Here is a 14,409-nt window from a genome sequence, read left to right as displayed (position 1 = left end):
GACAAAGGAGCCAAATTTGATTGCTCACTGGTTTTGACGTATGTTATGTGTAGGGGGAAAATAATAATTTTGATAAGATTATATAAAAAAATTATCCTGGTATATTTGTTGTAAGCAAAATAATTGCCCTTTTCGAAAAGAAAGATCTAACATGAAATATGTTCACCAGTGCTCAATATTAATTTTCCATATCTAAATGAAAACCTAAGTGAAACTGAAATAGAATTTCCCTTTTTAGCAAGTTAGCTTGTTCAGAGTTACTCTTTTAATGTTAGATTTTTTTTCCGTCTAGACAGCAGCAAAATTTTTGTCAAGAATTGCAAAGTAATTATAAATGGTAAAGTGAATTTCATGTTCTCATGTCATGGTATCTTTTAAGAATTTTCTTTTGAAATTTTTTTTTATAAAACAATATTTATGGGAAAATTTCTTGAGGTAATTGTTATAAGGGTCTGTATCGGACTATGGACAAGTTTCCATTTATGCTCGAATAAAAATGGTTTAAGAAAAACGGGGAAATGAATATGTATGAAATTTTTATGTAGTAAATGTCAATACAAAATCTTTATTCATCATCAGCCATTGCTATTCCACTGCAGGACAAAGGCCTTAGACATGTCCTTCCCCTCTGTATGTTTCTTTCTATGCCATTTTATTAAATAGGATTATTAAAGATATAGTTGGGAATGAGGAAATACTATTGATATAGACATAGACTGAAATGAACAGTAGAAAGGCTTGAACAAAAGATAATACAAATTGAATGGAAATAGAAGAGGAAAGAATGGGAGAACCCTTATGGCATTTAATATTAAATTAAGTTAAAATCAATATACCGTAGTAGAAAATACTGAATTAAAGGGAATACGGATAACTACGAATAGGAAGGGAATGAGGGTATATGGAATAATCGTTGTCCAAAATTAACAAAGTAAAGAGAAAGAGGAACAAAATAGCAGAAATGTTTTAACCTTTGGGCCAACATTACTTTTACTTGGAACGTGATTTTACAGCGGCTTGCTTTTCTTGAGTGGTAAAGTAATGGCTTTTAGTTCAAAATCTTTCTTGTTCTTGAGTAGCGAAGTACTGTAATGGCATTTGGTTCCAAATCTTTCCCTATACTTCCTGGTTAGTGGAAGCAGTTAAGTTTATTGTCAGCTTATAATGTTTTAGCAATGTTATTGATAGCTCAACTGTGCATGGTCAAATGAGCAGGCGAGGGACTCTGCTGGTAAGGTCGTCATACTGCATTCCAGCTTGAAAATATTAGCATCGTTTATTTCACGTTACTGTCGACCATACTTTAGTGGGATAGTGAAACTCATTGGTGGGTGTAAAGATAATCTATTAAAGGAATTTTATCTTGTAGATAGCATAAAAGCATTTGTTTTTCCAGGATTTGAGCCAGTAGATAGTATAAAAGCATTTGTTTTTCCAGGATTTGAGCCAGTAGATAGTATAAAAGCATTTGATTTTCCAGGATTTGAGCCACTACATGAGGATGACGCCTGACAAGAGGGTTGCTGCATTGCTACGTTTCAATCGAGACTTAAACGAAAACGATTCGGTTAGTATTGAATTCTAGTTGTTCCGTAACTGGAATACAAACCATGCTATTTAGTAGGGGTTTTACTTTCGGCGTAGCTGAAATGACGAGCCATTAATTTTTAACGAGGGTCAACTACCCACACGCTAGTTAGCAGGGAGTAGAAGGGGTAGCTTGCTACCGCTGACCCTCACACACCTGTGATTGAGCTCGCTTGGCTTTCTGCTCCGATGGTGAACGGTCGTTGGTGTTCTTCATCCTCGCCGACATTTGGCAGCCATTGACACTTTTGTTTTCTCTTTTTTCTTATACTGAGTGTGTGTGTGAAGTTGACTTCTGCAGCCATGCGCACCTGCCCTGGACTCTTCGACTGCCCCTGTGGTACATTAATGTCTGCGGTCGAGGCTAATCCTCACGCCCTTTGTCCTTCTTGCAGAGGTCAACAGTGTGATAGTGTCAACAAGTGTAGGGAGTGATCCTCTTCCCAGTGGGAGAGGTTTTCGCAAAGGCAGAAGAAGTCCAAGCGGGATATTTCTCCTTCGAAGGTTGCCTCGAAGGGAGGAAAACCGAAGGCCTCTTCTTCCGTCGCCCAAAGCTCCTCCGAAGCTCCTGCTTGGTCGGTCTCTAGAAAGAGACCGACCGTCGACTAGTCGCGTAGACCAATTTATTTCTGACCAACCCCGGGTCTCGAGAGATGAGGTTGCTTCCCCTAGCGAAGGAGCACCACCTCTCCCCCCAGGTAAGGCCTTGTCACTAACCTCCGTTTTTCAGATTTGGTCCTCCTTAGGGTTCACGGGTTCGCCCACCAAGGAGGCATTGCTCGAGTTTATCCGCATGGGTGCTTCTGTCATGTAATCGTCGTTGCCGTCAGAGGTAGATCACCGGAGCTACAGTCGAAGGTGAACCCACATATTCCAGTAACTCCTCCCAGGGAACGTTCAGTCCCTCTCCCTTTATGGGGTCTGTCTGACAGTGTGTCTGTCGGCCAGCAGCCCTGGTTCAATGCCTTAACCAGAGCCGTAACCCAGGCTTTCAAGCCTGTCCTGTCTGATCGCTCAGCAGAGCGACCCATAGCTCTAGATCTAAGGCATGGAACCATAGCTTCCTCTACCCCTTTGAAGAGGAAAAGAGGAGGTTCGGACGCGGTCACTTCCCCGAGGGCGAAGCTGACTCCATGCAGACCTTCGAGGCAAGTTCCTCCTGTTCCTCAGACAAACTCTCCATCCCTTTTGGACGAAGATCTCCCGTCACCTAGGGAACCACACGAAGAGACACTCCTCCATCGCACCAATGGAGGAAATCTCTCTTCACGCCGAGAGTTCCTCGCAGTCTGAGAACAGAAGGAACATTCCACACACATCGATGTTGGAGTATTACCTCCTTCCCCGGAAGGAATCCAAAGACTCCAAATCCATGCCGAAGTCCTACACTAGGGCTAGAATGGAGCCAGCCAACCATTCAGGGAATATCCGCAGCTCTCCCCAAGAAGAGCCCTTGGGGATGGAAGGAGACTTTGCTGCAAGTCCTACAACCGGAGGAGACCAGCAGGAGTCAGAACATGCATTCTGGCAGGTTCCGACTGATGGTTCTCAACGTGTTTTCCAACCCAGAGATCCCCTCTCGAGAGGGTAAAGACACGGTCCTAGACTGTGTCTTTGGTACTCAAAATCCCTCAAAGACCAGTGCAACCCTGCCCTGGTCTCAAGGGGTGGACAGTACCAGGGACAAGATCACCCAGCAGCTCTCCGAGTTTGCCTCCTCCAACCGTTCCAGTACCACAGACAAGGTCCTCCCACCTCCTCGTGTACAGCAGAGGAGGTACTTCGAGATCCTGGAGGAGCCCAGTTCAGCTCTTCCTCTTCACCACTCGCTGGAAGAGCTAACCAGGGGAATCCCTCTTGAGAGACTCCAACCGGCAGGCCTCGTTTTCGGTAGCTGAGATCCTTACCCAGGAGAAGTTCACGAAGTATGCTATGCAAGCTACTTGGTGGCTTGATATCTGGTTAGGGACCTTAGGTATCCTGATACGATCCGAGGATTTCTCCAAGGAACGTACCAGGAAAGCTATGGAAACCTTCCTACTCTCAGGTACTCGCACGATTGAGTATCTTGCCCACCAAGTCTCGAACTTGTGGGCAAATACCATCTTGAAACGTTAAGATGCAGTAGCTGAGAGGTTCCACCAGAAGGTCCCTAGCGTCGAGATCAATAGGCTCAGACATTCCTCCATAGAGGGGTCCCATCTATTTGAGCCTAAGGATGTGGAACATGCTGCTGAGAGGTGAAAGGAGTCTCATCAAGGCACTCTACTCCATAGGGCTTTAACATCTAAGCCCTATAAATCTCCAGCACCACAGCAGTCCCGTCCAACCAAGACCACAACAACGACAAAAACTGCAGCGAAGACAACGGTGTCTTAGCCCTTTCTTGTCAAAGACAGGAAAGGCAAAAAGTCCTCCGGGGGAGGGAAAAATCCTAGAGGGAGCAGCCGAGGCTGCAAACGCTAGGATAGATAGTCCCCCTGCATTTCCACCAGTTGGGGGATGCCTACAAAGTTGCACAAACAGGTGGAAGCACCACAAGTCTTCACCAGAGTGTTTACCCTAGTGTCATCTTGGGCACACAGGATTGGCATCCGTCTCCTCCGTTATCTGGGAGACTGGCTAATCCTAGCAGACTTCAACACCAAGACAAACTTCTGAGACTTTGCCAACATCTGGGGATCATGGTAAATCTCGAGAAGTCCTCTGTGCTTCCCACTCAAAGATTGGTATACTTAGGTATGATTGTAGACACCATTCTCCACAAAGCCTTCCCATCAGACGACAGGATAGCAAGGCTGAGGAAGGTCGCAAGACCTTTTTCTCAGATAAGAAGAACTTCCAGCCCAATCGTGGCTACATCTCCTCGGTCGCCTTTCCTCGCTGGCCCGTTTAGTTCCCAATGGTCACCTCAGGATGAGATCCCTCCAGTGGCGACTGAAGTCGCGGTGAAAGCTAGCACACGACTCCCGGGACGTCCAGATCCCCATGGGACCTGCGGAACTGACAGACCTCCAGTGGTGGGTGACAGACGAGAATCTACGAAAGGGAGTGAACCTTCTCGGCCTCCCCCCGGATTTGATGCTTTTTTCAGACGCTTCAAAAAAAAAGGGTGAGGGCCCTGCCATGCTGCACCACACAACCTCAGGCCTCTGGTCAGAGTCAGAAAAGTACCTCCACATAAATCTCTTGGAGATGAAGGCCGTCTTTCTGGCCCTTCAACAGTTCCTGGCAAGTCACTCTGTGGTGATGATAAGCGACAACACTACAGTAGTGGCCTACATCAACAAACAAGGAGATACTTTTTTGCAGCAACTATCCCATCTAGCCGTAGAGATACTGAGATGGGCCGAAATCCACTCGATACGACTATCGGCACGCTTCATTCTGGGCAAAAGGAATGTGCTCGCCGACAACCTGAGCAGAGCGTCTCAGATAGTAAGTATCGAGTGGTATTTGGATCATCTAGTAGCCAACAAAGTCCTGACTTAAGCCAACAAAGTCCTGACTTTGTTGGGTTCTCCGCCTGTGGACCTCATTGCAACGGCCCTGAACTTCAGGCTCCTGCTGTACTGTTCCCCAGTCCCAGACCCCAATGCTCTCTGTCAAGATGCTTTCCAACAACTATGGGGCAACATCGACGTTTACGCCTTTCCCCCGTTCTGTCTGATGAGGATGGTACTCAAGACCAGAACATCTATCAATCTTTCAATGACCCTCATAGCTCCGCTATGGCATCACGCAGAATGGTTCTCGGACCTTCTGCAACTCCTAACGGAGCCTCCAAGAGAACTCCCTCCACATCACAATCTACTCAACCACACGCCAACATCTTCCACAAAGCCGTAGCTTCGCTACGACTTCACGCCTGGAGACTATCCAGCATCTCCTCTCTGAGAGAGGATTTTCGTAACAAGTTGCAATCAGGATGTCTGGACACCTGTGAAAGTCATCAGCAGCAGTCTACCAGGCAAAGTGGAAAGTCTTCTATGGTTGGTGTCGTGGAAGGGGTATCTCTCTACTCGATGCCACTATTTCAGCAATAGCGGAGTTCCTCGTGTATTTGCGTGAAGAAATGCATCTATCAGTCTTGGCAGTGAAAGGCTATTGCTCAGCCTTAAGCCTCACCTTCAGACTGAAGGGAATGGACATTTCTTCATCGCTAGAACTTTCTCTACTCATACGGAGTTATGAACTTACCTGCCCCCTGTCAGAAGTGAGATCACCCCCATGGAATGTGGTTCGAGTTCTCAAGGTCTCTCAAGAGACCCCTATGAACCATCACGCCAGGCAACAGATCACCACGTGAATTGGAAGACTGTGTTCCTGCTAGTTTTGTCCACGGACAAGCGACTTGGCCAACTTCATGGTCTCACATACGACATCACCCATTCAAGGGGTTGGGGAGAGGTAGCGTTCAGCTTCGTCCCTGAGTTTATTGCTAAGACTCGGAACCTGGGAGTAGCGGATCCTCGATTCGACTCCTTCCGGATTTTGAGGCTGTACCTCAAGAGAACAGCCGCAGCCCGTCCTCGTGTGCCAGCACTATTTGTCAGCACAGGAAGGACCAAAAGGAGGGTCACCAAGAACACCATCTCAGCATGGATATGCAGGGTCTTTGACCTTGCACTGAATCCAGAACCTCTTCTATCACGTGGCCCCAGAGCACATGATGTCGGGCATAGCTACGTCCCTGGCCTTCAAAAGAAACTACTCAGTGACGCAGGTTCTTCAAGCTGAGGTGTGTAAACGTCAAAACACGTTCACATCGCACTACCTGCAAGAGTGACCCACAGGAGATTCGATAAGTTTTCTATCAGTCCTGTGGTGGCTGCACAACAGCTGGTTTAAAACCTCAAGCTCCTTATTGGACAAGTAGCAGGTGGTTGAGGTCATTGTTACCCAGTTTTAGACTGCATGAATGAAAAGGTTTGAACTGGCTCTTATTCTTTTCTTCATTCTCCTCTCTCTTGGGGAAAGCAGCATCCTGGGTTCTCTGCATAGCTGACCTCAAACCACTGCAGGTAAACCATGCTCCCTTGTGGACCTAGTATTAAGATTAATACTGTTGCATCCCCATATCCTGACGAGGTGGTATTGGGAAAGTCCTAGTGCACAGTTTTTCCATCTAAAGAACTCTGAATAACTTTTTATGAAGTCACATTTCTGCATACTTTCACACACAACTTGCATAGGCCGCGACTATGCAAGGTTTTAGCGAGGCACAGAGACTCCCTATTCCTTGAGTGCTAACACACTTGGATAAGGAGCCCCCGGGTAAAGCCAAAAAGCCAGATTGGCTGGGATGTCCACCCTTCCTGAAGGGTGAGTCACCCCCTATTAAATAGCGTGGTTTGTATTCCAGTTATGGAACAAATGACAAATTCGTAGATAATTTGTATTTTTCCTAACTATATAAACCTTAGCTATTTAACCAAACTTGCCCGCCAGCCTTGCCCCATTGAAGTCCTACTTCCAAGCAAAGTGAGCTCAATCACAGGTGCGTGAGGGTGAGCGGTATCAAGCTACCCTCCCTACACCCCTGCTGGTTGGTAGTTAACCCTCGTTGAAAATTAATGGCTCTTCATTTCAGCTACGCTAAAAGTAAAACCCCTAATCAATAGCTAAGGTTTGTATAGTTAGGATAAATACAAATTATCTACGAATTTGTCATTTTTGAGCAATTACAGTAACAGCATGTGGCCTTAATATTTTCTCGCTTTGTGATAGAAGCCAAATCTAGCATTCTTAATCCATGTCTGGTTTATGAGAAACTGAACTTTGCCTCAATTCATATGTTGGACACTGAAGATGTACATTAAGAATTAAAGTAGACTTTTTATGTTACTTGGAGATGGATGTAAAGCTTGAAATCCAGAATGGCCTAGAAGCTGTCTGTTGTGACATTAAAAGACTTGGCTGCTGCTACCCAATCTTTATTCAACTTAAACTTCAGTAGATTATTCCCTGAAACAATCATGAACATAATTAGCAGACCCCATAATAATTGTAATACAAACTATGTTAGATCCTCAAAGTAAATCTAATTAAACCAAATAGATACAAATGGAATAAACAAAAGGAAATACAAAAGAAACAAGAGAATTACTTGATAAGTTGCTTAGACTGTCCCTCCATCAGGTGAGTAATCAAAGTATGAAAAGATCACCAGACAAATGGTTCAGAGTGAGGTATGAAAGAGCAAAAGGACAAAACAATATTATAACACTGTCATAACTTTGTTTTCCCCAAATTAGGTTCAATGTGAGATGAAGAACTGGGGGTTGCAGCTAGCAAGCACCCTTGTGCAGGTTCAAGGACGTGTTTTACCTCCAGAAACAATTTGTCAAGGAGAGAATAGTATCACTTTTGATCAGAAGACTTCAGACTGGTCTCGGGAAACTAGGAGTAAGTATTCTTGTATTTCCTTGTAAGGTGCCTAATTTAACCCTTTTACCCCCAGGCTATTTGGAAATTTCCAACCCTTAACCCCCAAGGGGTTATTTTTTCCCCAGCACATTTTGCAGTATATTTTTTTTAAATTGCTCTAACAGCCTTAATTTTTGTCATAGAGAGATCAGGTTTGTCTCATTCTCTTGGAAAATGTCTGAATTTTTTCAAAAAAATAATCAAAAATATGAAAAAATTCATTTTTATAGCATTTTTTTTGCAAGGACGTACCGGTACGTCCATGGGGGTAAAGGGATGGCTTTAGTGAAACGTACCAGTACGTCCTTTGGGGGTAAAAGGGGTAATATTACAGATAGAGCTGATGTTTAATTTATTAATTGATCCCAAGACTTGCTGGTTAGCACAAAAGGAACAAAAATTGACCCTTATATGAAAAAGGGAAAATGCCTACACATTGTAACCAACCCCATATCGAGGCTAATACAGTAAGTTAAGAAATTTGTTTTTCCTTTCTATTGTCTCTGTTAAATTGTATAGAAAGGTGGTAGAACTTATTTTTCATGGGTAACTTCGTAGAAGTTGAAAATTTCTCGACTTGATGTGACTTTACTAAATTTTCTAAATCAAATGCTAGTATATCTGATAAATGTTCCCTCATCCAGCACACTTTTCAAGAAACTGCTTAGGTTTGGAAAAGATTGAAAGAAAACCTAATATATCTTACTGGGTTCAAGCACTAATACTCTAAAAGATTTATTTATTTCTTCATAGATGTTTCCTCTGAATTTTCATCAGACCATCAGAAAAAGGAATTATGGCTTAGATTTAAATTTGGTTGATGAGTTCAAGTGCTAATGCTCTTAAGATTTGAATTTAATTCTTCATAGATATTTCCTCATTGATTTTTTTTAGACCATCAGGAAAAGGAATTGTGGCATGGAAATTTGGTTGGTGTATTGTGTGCAAGAATGTTCGACTTATTAGGTATTTATGTTATCATACTAATACTTCATATATAAAAAAAAAGAACCAACTGATTCTATATTTTTAGGGTTTAACTCCTACATTAAGTTGTTTGACTTGCTTATAATTATGATAGCAGTTGAGATTAATTTAATTTTGTAAAACTCCAAGTTCTAGCTAATGGATTGAGTGGACACGAGTTGCCTCGCAGGTGCAATTCCTTTCCACTGCAGTTCCAGTACTTTCCCTAATCTAGGGTAAATGGGGAGGTTAGGCATTTGGAAGTGCATCTGGCCTTGAAATACAGCGTAAACCAAATATACCAGTAGACTTTCACCAGAAGTCTAAAAATTTTAGGGTGTCTCTTTTTGGGCGACTCGCATTGGTCTCCCCTGTCCCCTGCTATGAGTGGGCAAGAGCTACTGGGCAGTGGTTGTCCCCTATTAAAGAAGCAAATCCAGTGAATTAAAAAGATGGTGGTGGCTTTTCAGAGTTGGAACATAACGTGTGGGACAATGGAAAGGGAAAATGGAGACTATGACTGATGAAGAGAAGAATATTTTTTTTCTGCGCAAGAGACTAGGTGGGGGGGGGGAATAAGGCATAAGAGCTGGGATCTGGATATAATTTACTATATAGTGGTGCAAATAAAATGAAGAGGTCGTGACAAAGCAATGGCAGTTAACCCTTTTACCCCCAAGCTATTTGGAACTTTCCAACCCTTGACCCCCAGGCGTTTTCTTTTTCAAACACATTTTACAATATTTTTTTTTTTTTAATTGCGCTAACAACCTTGATTTTTGTCATAGAGAGGTCAGGTTGGTCTCATTATTTTTGGAAATTCCTGAAGTTTCTCATAAAGTTATCAAAAATAGGCAAAAAAAAAAAATGTAAATAGCAGTTTTTTTGCAAGGACGTACCGGTACGTCCATGGGGGTAAAGGAATGAATTTTGTGAAACGTACTAGTACGTCCATTGGGGGTAAAAGGGTTAAACTGCCTTGATAGAATAAGTCAACATTGTGAAAATGGTATTTTGAGAGGAGTAGGACAGACAGTGGAGGGAAATAATGAGCAGAAGGGGTTAAGTGTCGGTGGTGACATGAATGGACATACCAAAAGGAACAAAGAGGTTATTGATAGGGTGCATGGTGGTCAGGGAGTTGAGAGAAATGACAAAGGAAAGAGTATGGACTACACATAATCATTTAAGGTGGCTGTTGTTAATGCCTAGTTTGAAAAAGAATTAGTACATTTATTGGAGCAAAATAAAGTAAAATTGACTTTAGGGGCAGAAGATAGTATCTGATAGAAGGGAGGAATTGTAATATTTTTAATGGAGAGTGGGCCAGCAGATTAAAGGGATTTTGACGAAGGAAAAATCTTTCTGGGCGAGGTACCTGTGTCGCCCAGTGAAATGCTCCTTATAGCACCATTTCCAAGGCATAAATATTGCTAAATATACCAGAGAAAAAAGATGCATGGAATGCCAGGAATAAACCCAGCTCGCTCACTCTGAGTGTCGGTATAGTAACTGGGGCGTGTAAGAACCACGACCATTGGTCCCTCACCAGTTATTCCTCTCCTTCTTCAACATCCCCCGGAACTACGAGGTGCCGATCTAGACCCGACTGCTGCCTTCTACTACGACTATCCTCCCCTCACCCTTAACCCTCCCCACACTCCCTCCTACATTCCTCCTTAGCACCAGCGAAGGTTCAGACGTGTTTTTCATAGCTCTGTGTTTTTTGTGTTTTTGAAAATGTCCGACGGTTGGAGATCCCCAGCAACAATCGATTGCTGGAAGCTGACATTAGGAAGAGAGGCAGGAATTCAATGGGAGTATTGAATTGCTAGCGTAAGTAAAAGAATGGTAAAATTACAACTGTGTGGTGATAAAGTGGGTGGAAAGGTGTTTAGAAAGTCTGGTTCCTAATTGGTCAGTCTTGTGAGATATTTAATCCGGGATAGGTTGAATAGTGCTCACGAAGAAGGGCTATTGGCTTTTGCTTCCTGTTCAATTGGGAATTCTCCATAGCTGCAGTTTTTTCTAAGCCCCACCAGGGCTCGTTCACTTGAAGGGTAAGTTAATCTAATGGCTTGAGGGTTGAATTTTACGTATAAAAGGAGTGTGTCGTTTGTTTAACAGGCAAGTGTTAGGTGAAGGATGAGAATATGCAGGAGCTAAATAAGTGTGTATACTTGGAGTAGTCAAAGCAACATTTAGGAGCAAAAGAAAAACAAAGCAACAAGAAGGGGTTGCAAAAGCCTGGATTATGCTGCTGGAGGACTAAAAAAGAAGAAGAGTGATCTCATAATCTTGTATCGAAATATAAGCATAGGAGCACATATATAGTTAAACTCAAATTGGTAACAATTATTGCCACCGTACGGAAACATTCTGAGGCGGTTAATATTTCTAGTGTTTTAAAATATAAACCACACATTTTTAGGTACCTCAGTTCAACGTCCTTACATATGTGTATGGATTGGCTCTTATACCTTTGCATTATAACAAAGGATATGTTAGAATTTCACTCAATTTTAATGTCTGTGAAGCTTTTGGGAAAAACTTTGTCAATTCTTTTAATGCATCAATTACATTGCAGACCTTGTACAGGGATAGAACCTAGAAAGGTTTTGGGTTACTTAATGTTATATCTGAGGGGTTATTAGTTTACTTGGTTTGAGTATAGTAGTAAATGCCAGCAGATAACAACTGTAACCCAGCTGGGTGGATTTACTGTGATTCGTTTCCGACGATGCCTCTGAGGAGACTTGTGAGTGCTAGAGTGGCTTAATTTTTTTTTTTACTTGTGAAACTAGTTTTAGTAATACACTAAGTATAACACTTTTATACCTAGCATTCCACTTGAGTTACTGAAGGCAGTGTTGTGAGAATTATACTTTGTGTTCTCGTTCAACTCAGTTCTTACTCGGCTCCATAACTCTAGTTCATCTTACTCCCAGTAGAGTAGAAATATTACTAGTGGTCTCCTTGATTTCTATTAATTCAATGTAATTAAAGAATGTTTAAGGTAGTTATGATTGTCATATAATTGTATTGATTCTTATCGGATATTTATGTTAATACTTTTATTTTTTGCAGTCATAGGGTTCTCAAATGAGCAGAAAATTGAAATAAAGTTTGAGTAGCCACATGAAGGAAAGAAGAGTGAAAAGTAGCAAAACTATAGTTGAAGGTACTCTGCAGAACACCTATGACAGAATGCTAAAACTGACCACCATGCAATTTTATGGAAATAAATTGTGGTAATATTTATAAAGGAATATTGCTAGCATTGTAACATTTCTTGCATTACTGTAATTTTTATATTTTATCCAATTAGGCTTGAAGTTACATTCTGCCCTGAGCTTGAAAAATTGGGCAATAGTTTTCACGTCAAGATCCAATGAAGATGCCCGAGAGCTTAGCACAACACTTCAACGTGTAGGACCACCGATGGGCATGTCGATTTCATCACCAAGAACGTACGTACAATACTTCCTCAATGTTGAAGTGGATATTTACTAGTTGGCACTAAAGTTGGTACATTACAAACCTTTGATGATTCATACTAAAAAATCACTAAGCTGATAATCTCCAATCATTAGTTTCTTTATATATGTTATAATACCCGTACTTCCTTATTTCATTAAACATATTTTGCATGGCTGAAAAGAAAAAAATGCTGTTTACAGGGCTTTTTAGTCTTAATTTTTGTACGAGTGGTCATTTTGAGGTCAGTCAATTGCCATAGTCTGGTTTTGGAAAGGGGGAAAAAAAAAACCACCTACTAGAAAGGCAAAAAGGTGAATGTTGGGCAGTATTTTAAAGGTAGGTTTATGGCTTATGTCTTTTAACAAAGAGAAAAAAAAATGTGAAAGTTGTATGATCCCATAGGTGGTTTAGTCTTTTCAGTGTAATGATTAATAGTTGAGGGGCATCATATGGACTACAGGTATGTTCTGTAATATCAGGTCTTCTTTACAATAGTGTCTTGGACAGTTTCGATATCAGTAAGTCCTCTACATACACTATTGACCTTACATGTCAACCAATTAGAGATTAAAGCATTTGAAACTTAAGTAGTTTAAACTTCCGAGGTTCCGCTGATTCCGCTACCGGAATAGGAAGGTCACAGTTGGAATTAAACTTACACCACAAAAGGGTTATGGTGTAGTTGCTATCAGACACATGCGATGACCCAGAGCTGGAAGTCTTTCACTATAGCAGACTACCTCATTGTGGCAGAAGAGGCCTTCCAAGATTTAAAGAGACTGAATGCTTGCTGGAAAAATTTGTTGGCTTTGCTGGGAACAGTCCTGATGAAACCTTCAATCAAACAATTGAGAAAATTTTTCCCTTGGTACAAGGCAAGACAACAAAAGGCTTCAAAAAAAAAAAAAAAAGTGACTTCTTTTAAGGGCCTTTACGGGCGTGAAGCAGAGGTGGCCGGTGAGTTCAGCAAAAAATTAAGGAAAATCAAGAGTAAGATAAAGAACCAACCTTGAGAATTTGGGGAGATGGTATAGATGCTGGAGAAATTGAATTGGCATACATCGTAGACCATTCAATTGCGTTTGCTTTCAAATTGGTGTTTAGAATACCTCATCCGGAATTCCTTGGACCGAAATCATTCCGGAATATATCTATAATGGCGGGTTCGCAAATCTTTCATATTCTTATGAAAACGGTAGTATTTTTTATTGATTTGATCACTTTTAAAAGTTTATAAAATGTTATGCTAAAAATATCCAATAGGGAAATTTGTTTAGTGGCTTTTACAGGTTATATTTGTGTAAAAATCTAAAGACTACATAAATGTATTTTTGTTTGCCAATGTAAAAAGGGGTATAGTCTGATTTTTATATGTAATATAGTCAGACTATATATCAGTTTAGTGAGATTAGTTTTACTATATGGACATAAGTCTGTTATGACAATGAGACAATCTCCAATAGATTTAGTAGATTTGAGAACAAAGCCCTCAGAATAATATGAGTTAAATGGCAGGACAGGATTAGAAATGAAACTTTCAGAGATTACTCGAGTGCCTATGAGGATGAGATCATGGTAAGGGGAAGGGAGAGATGGTTCGGTCATGCTCTTCGCATTCCCTTTGAATGATAGTTCACCAAATGTCCAGTTATTTGACTTCAGATATGTTTAGCCATAGGTTCTGGTTTGGTAGAAAGGGAATTTGTTTTGTTAAAAGTTGTAAATACAATGTCTGAATTAGCTAAGTTTAAGAATGAATGGTGTAGTTAGTTTGAAATATGATGAAAAATTAAATTGATAGTATGAATAAGTTTAGTTCCACTACTGATCGTGAATTAAGACTGAGTTTTGTGTTAATATTCAAAGCAGTTTTTGACATGGGTGCCCTACTATTGCTGTAGGCTACTTGGCAACATTGTCCCTCAAATGGAAATGGGGTATTCAGCA

At 41.5% G+C, this 14,409-nt stretch overlaps 1 protein-coding gene across 1 annotated transcript in view; it reads left to right on the top strand.

Annotated features, from left to right (window-relative positions):
* Positions 1-14,409, top strand: part of LOC137644172 (piwi-like protein Siwi) — a 43,778-nt gene that overhangs the window by 19,214 nt on the left and 10,155 nt on the right. The window contains exons 12-14 of the mRNA XM_068377168.1: positions 1,481-1,567; positions 7,845-7,995; positions 12,311-12,452. Of these exons, the coding sequence (XP_068233269.1) occupies positions 1,481-1,567; positions 7,845-7,995; positions 12,311-12,452 (380 nt within the window). The remainder of the gene's footprint in view (positions 1-1,480; positions 1,568-7,844; positions 7,996-12,310; positions 12,453-14,409) is intronic.

This window comes from Palaemon carinicauda, chromosome 7 (genome assembly GCF_036898095.1).
Source record: "Palaemon carinicauda isolate YSFRI2023 chromosome 7, ASM3689809v2, whole genome shotgun sequence".
Taxonomy (NCBI): Eukaryota; Metazoa; Arthropoda; class Malacostraca; order Decapoda; family Palaemonidae; genus Palaemon; species Palaemon carinicauda.
This window is presented reverse-complemented; position numbering and strand designations above follow the sequence as displayed.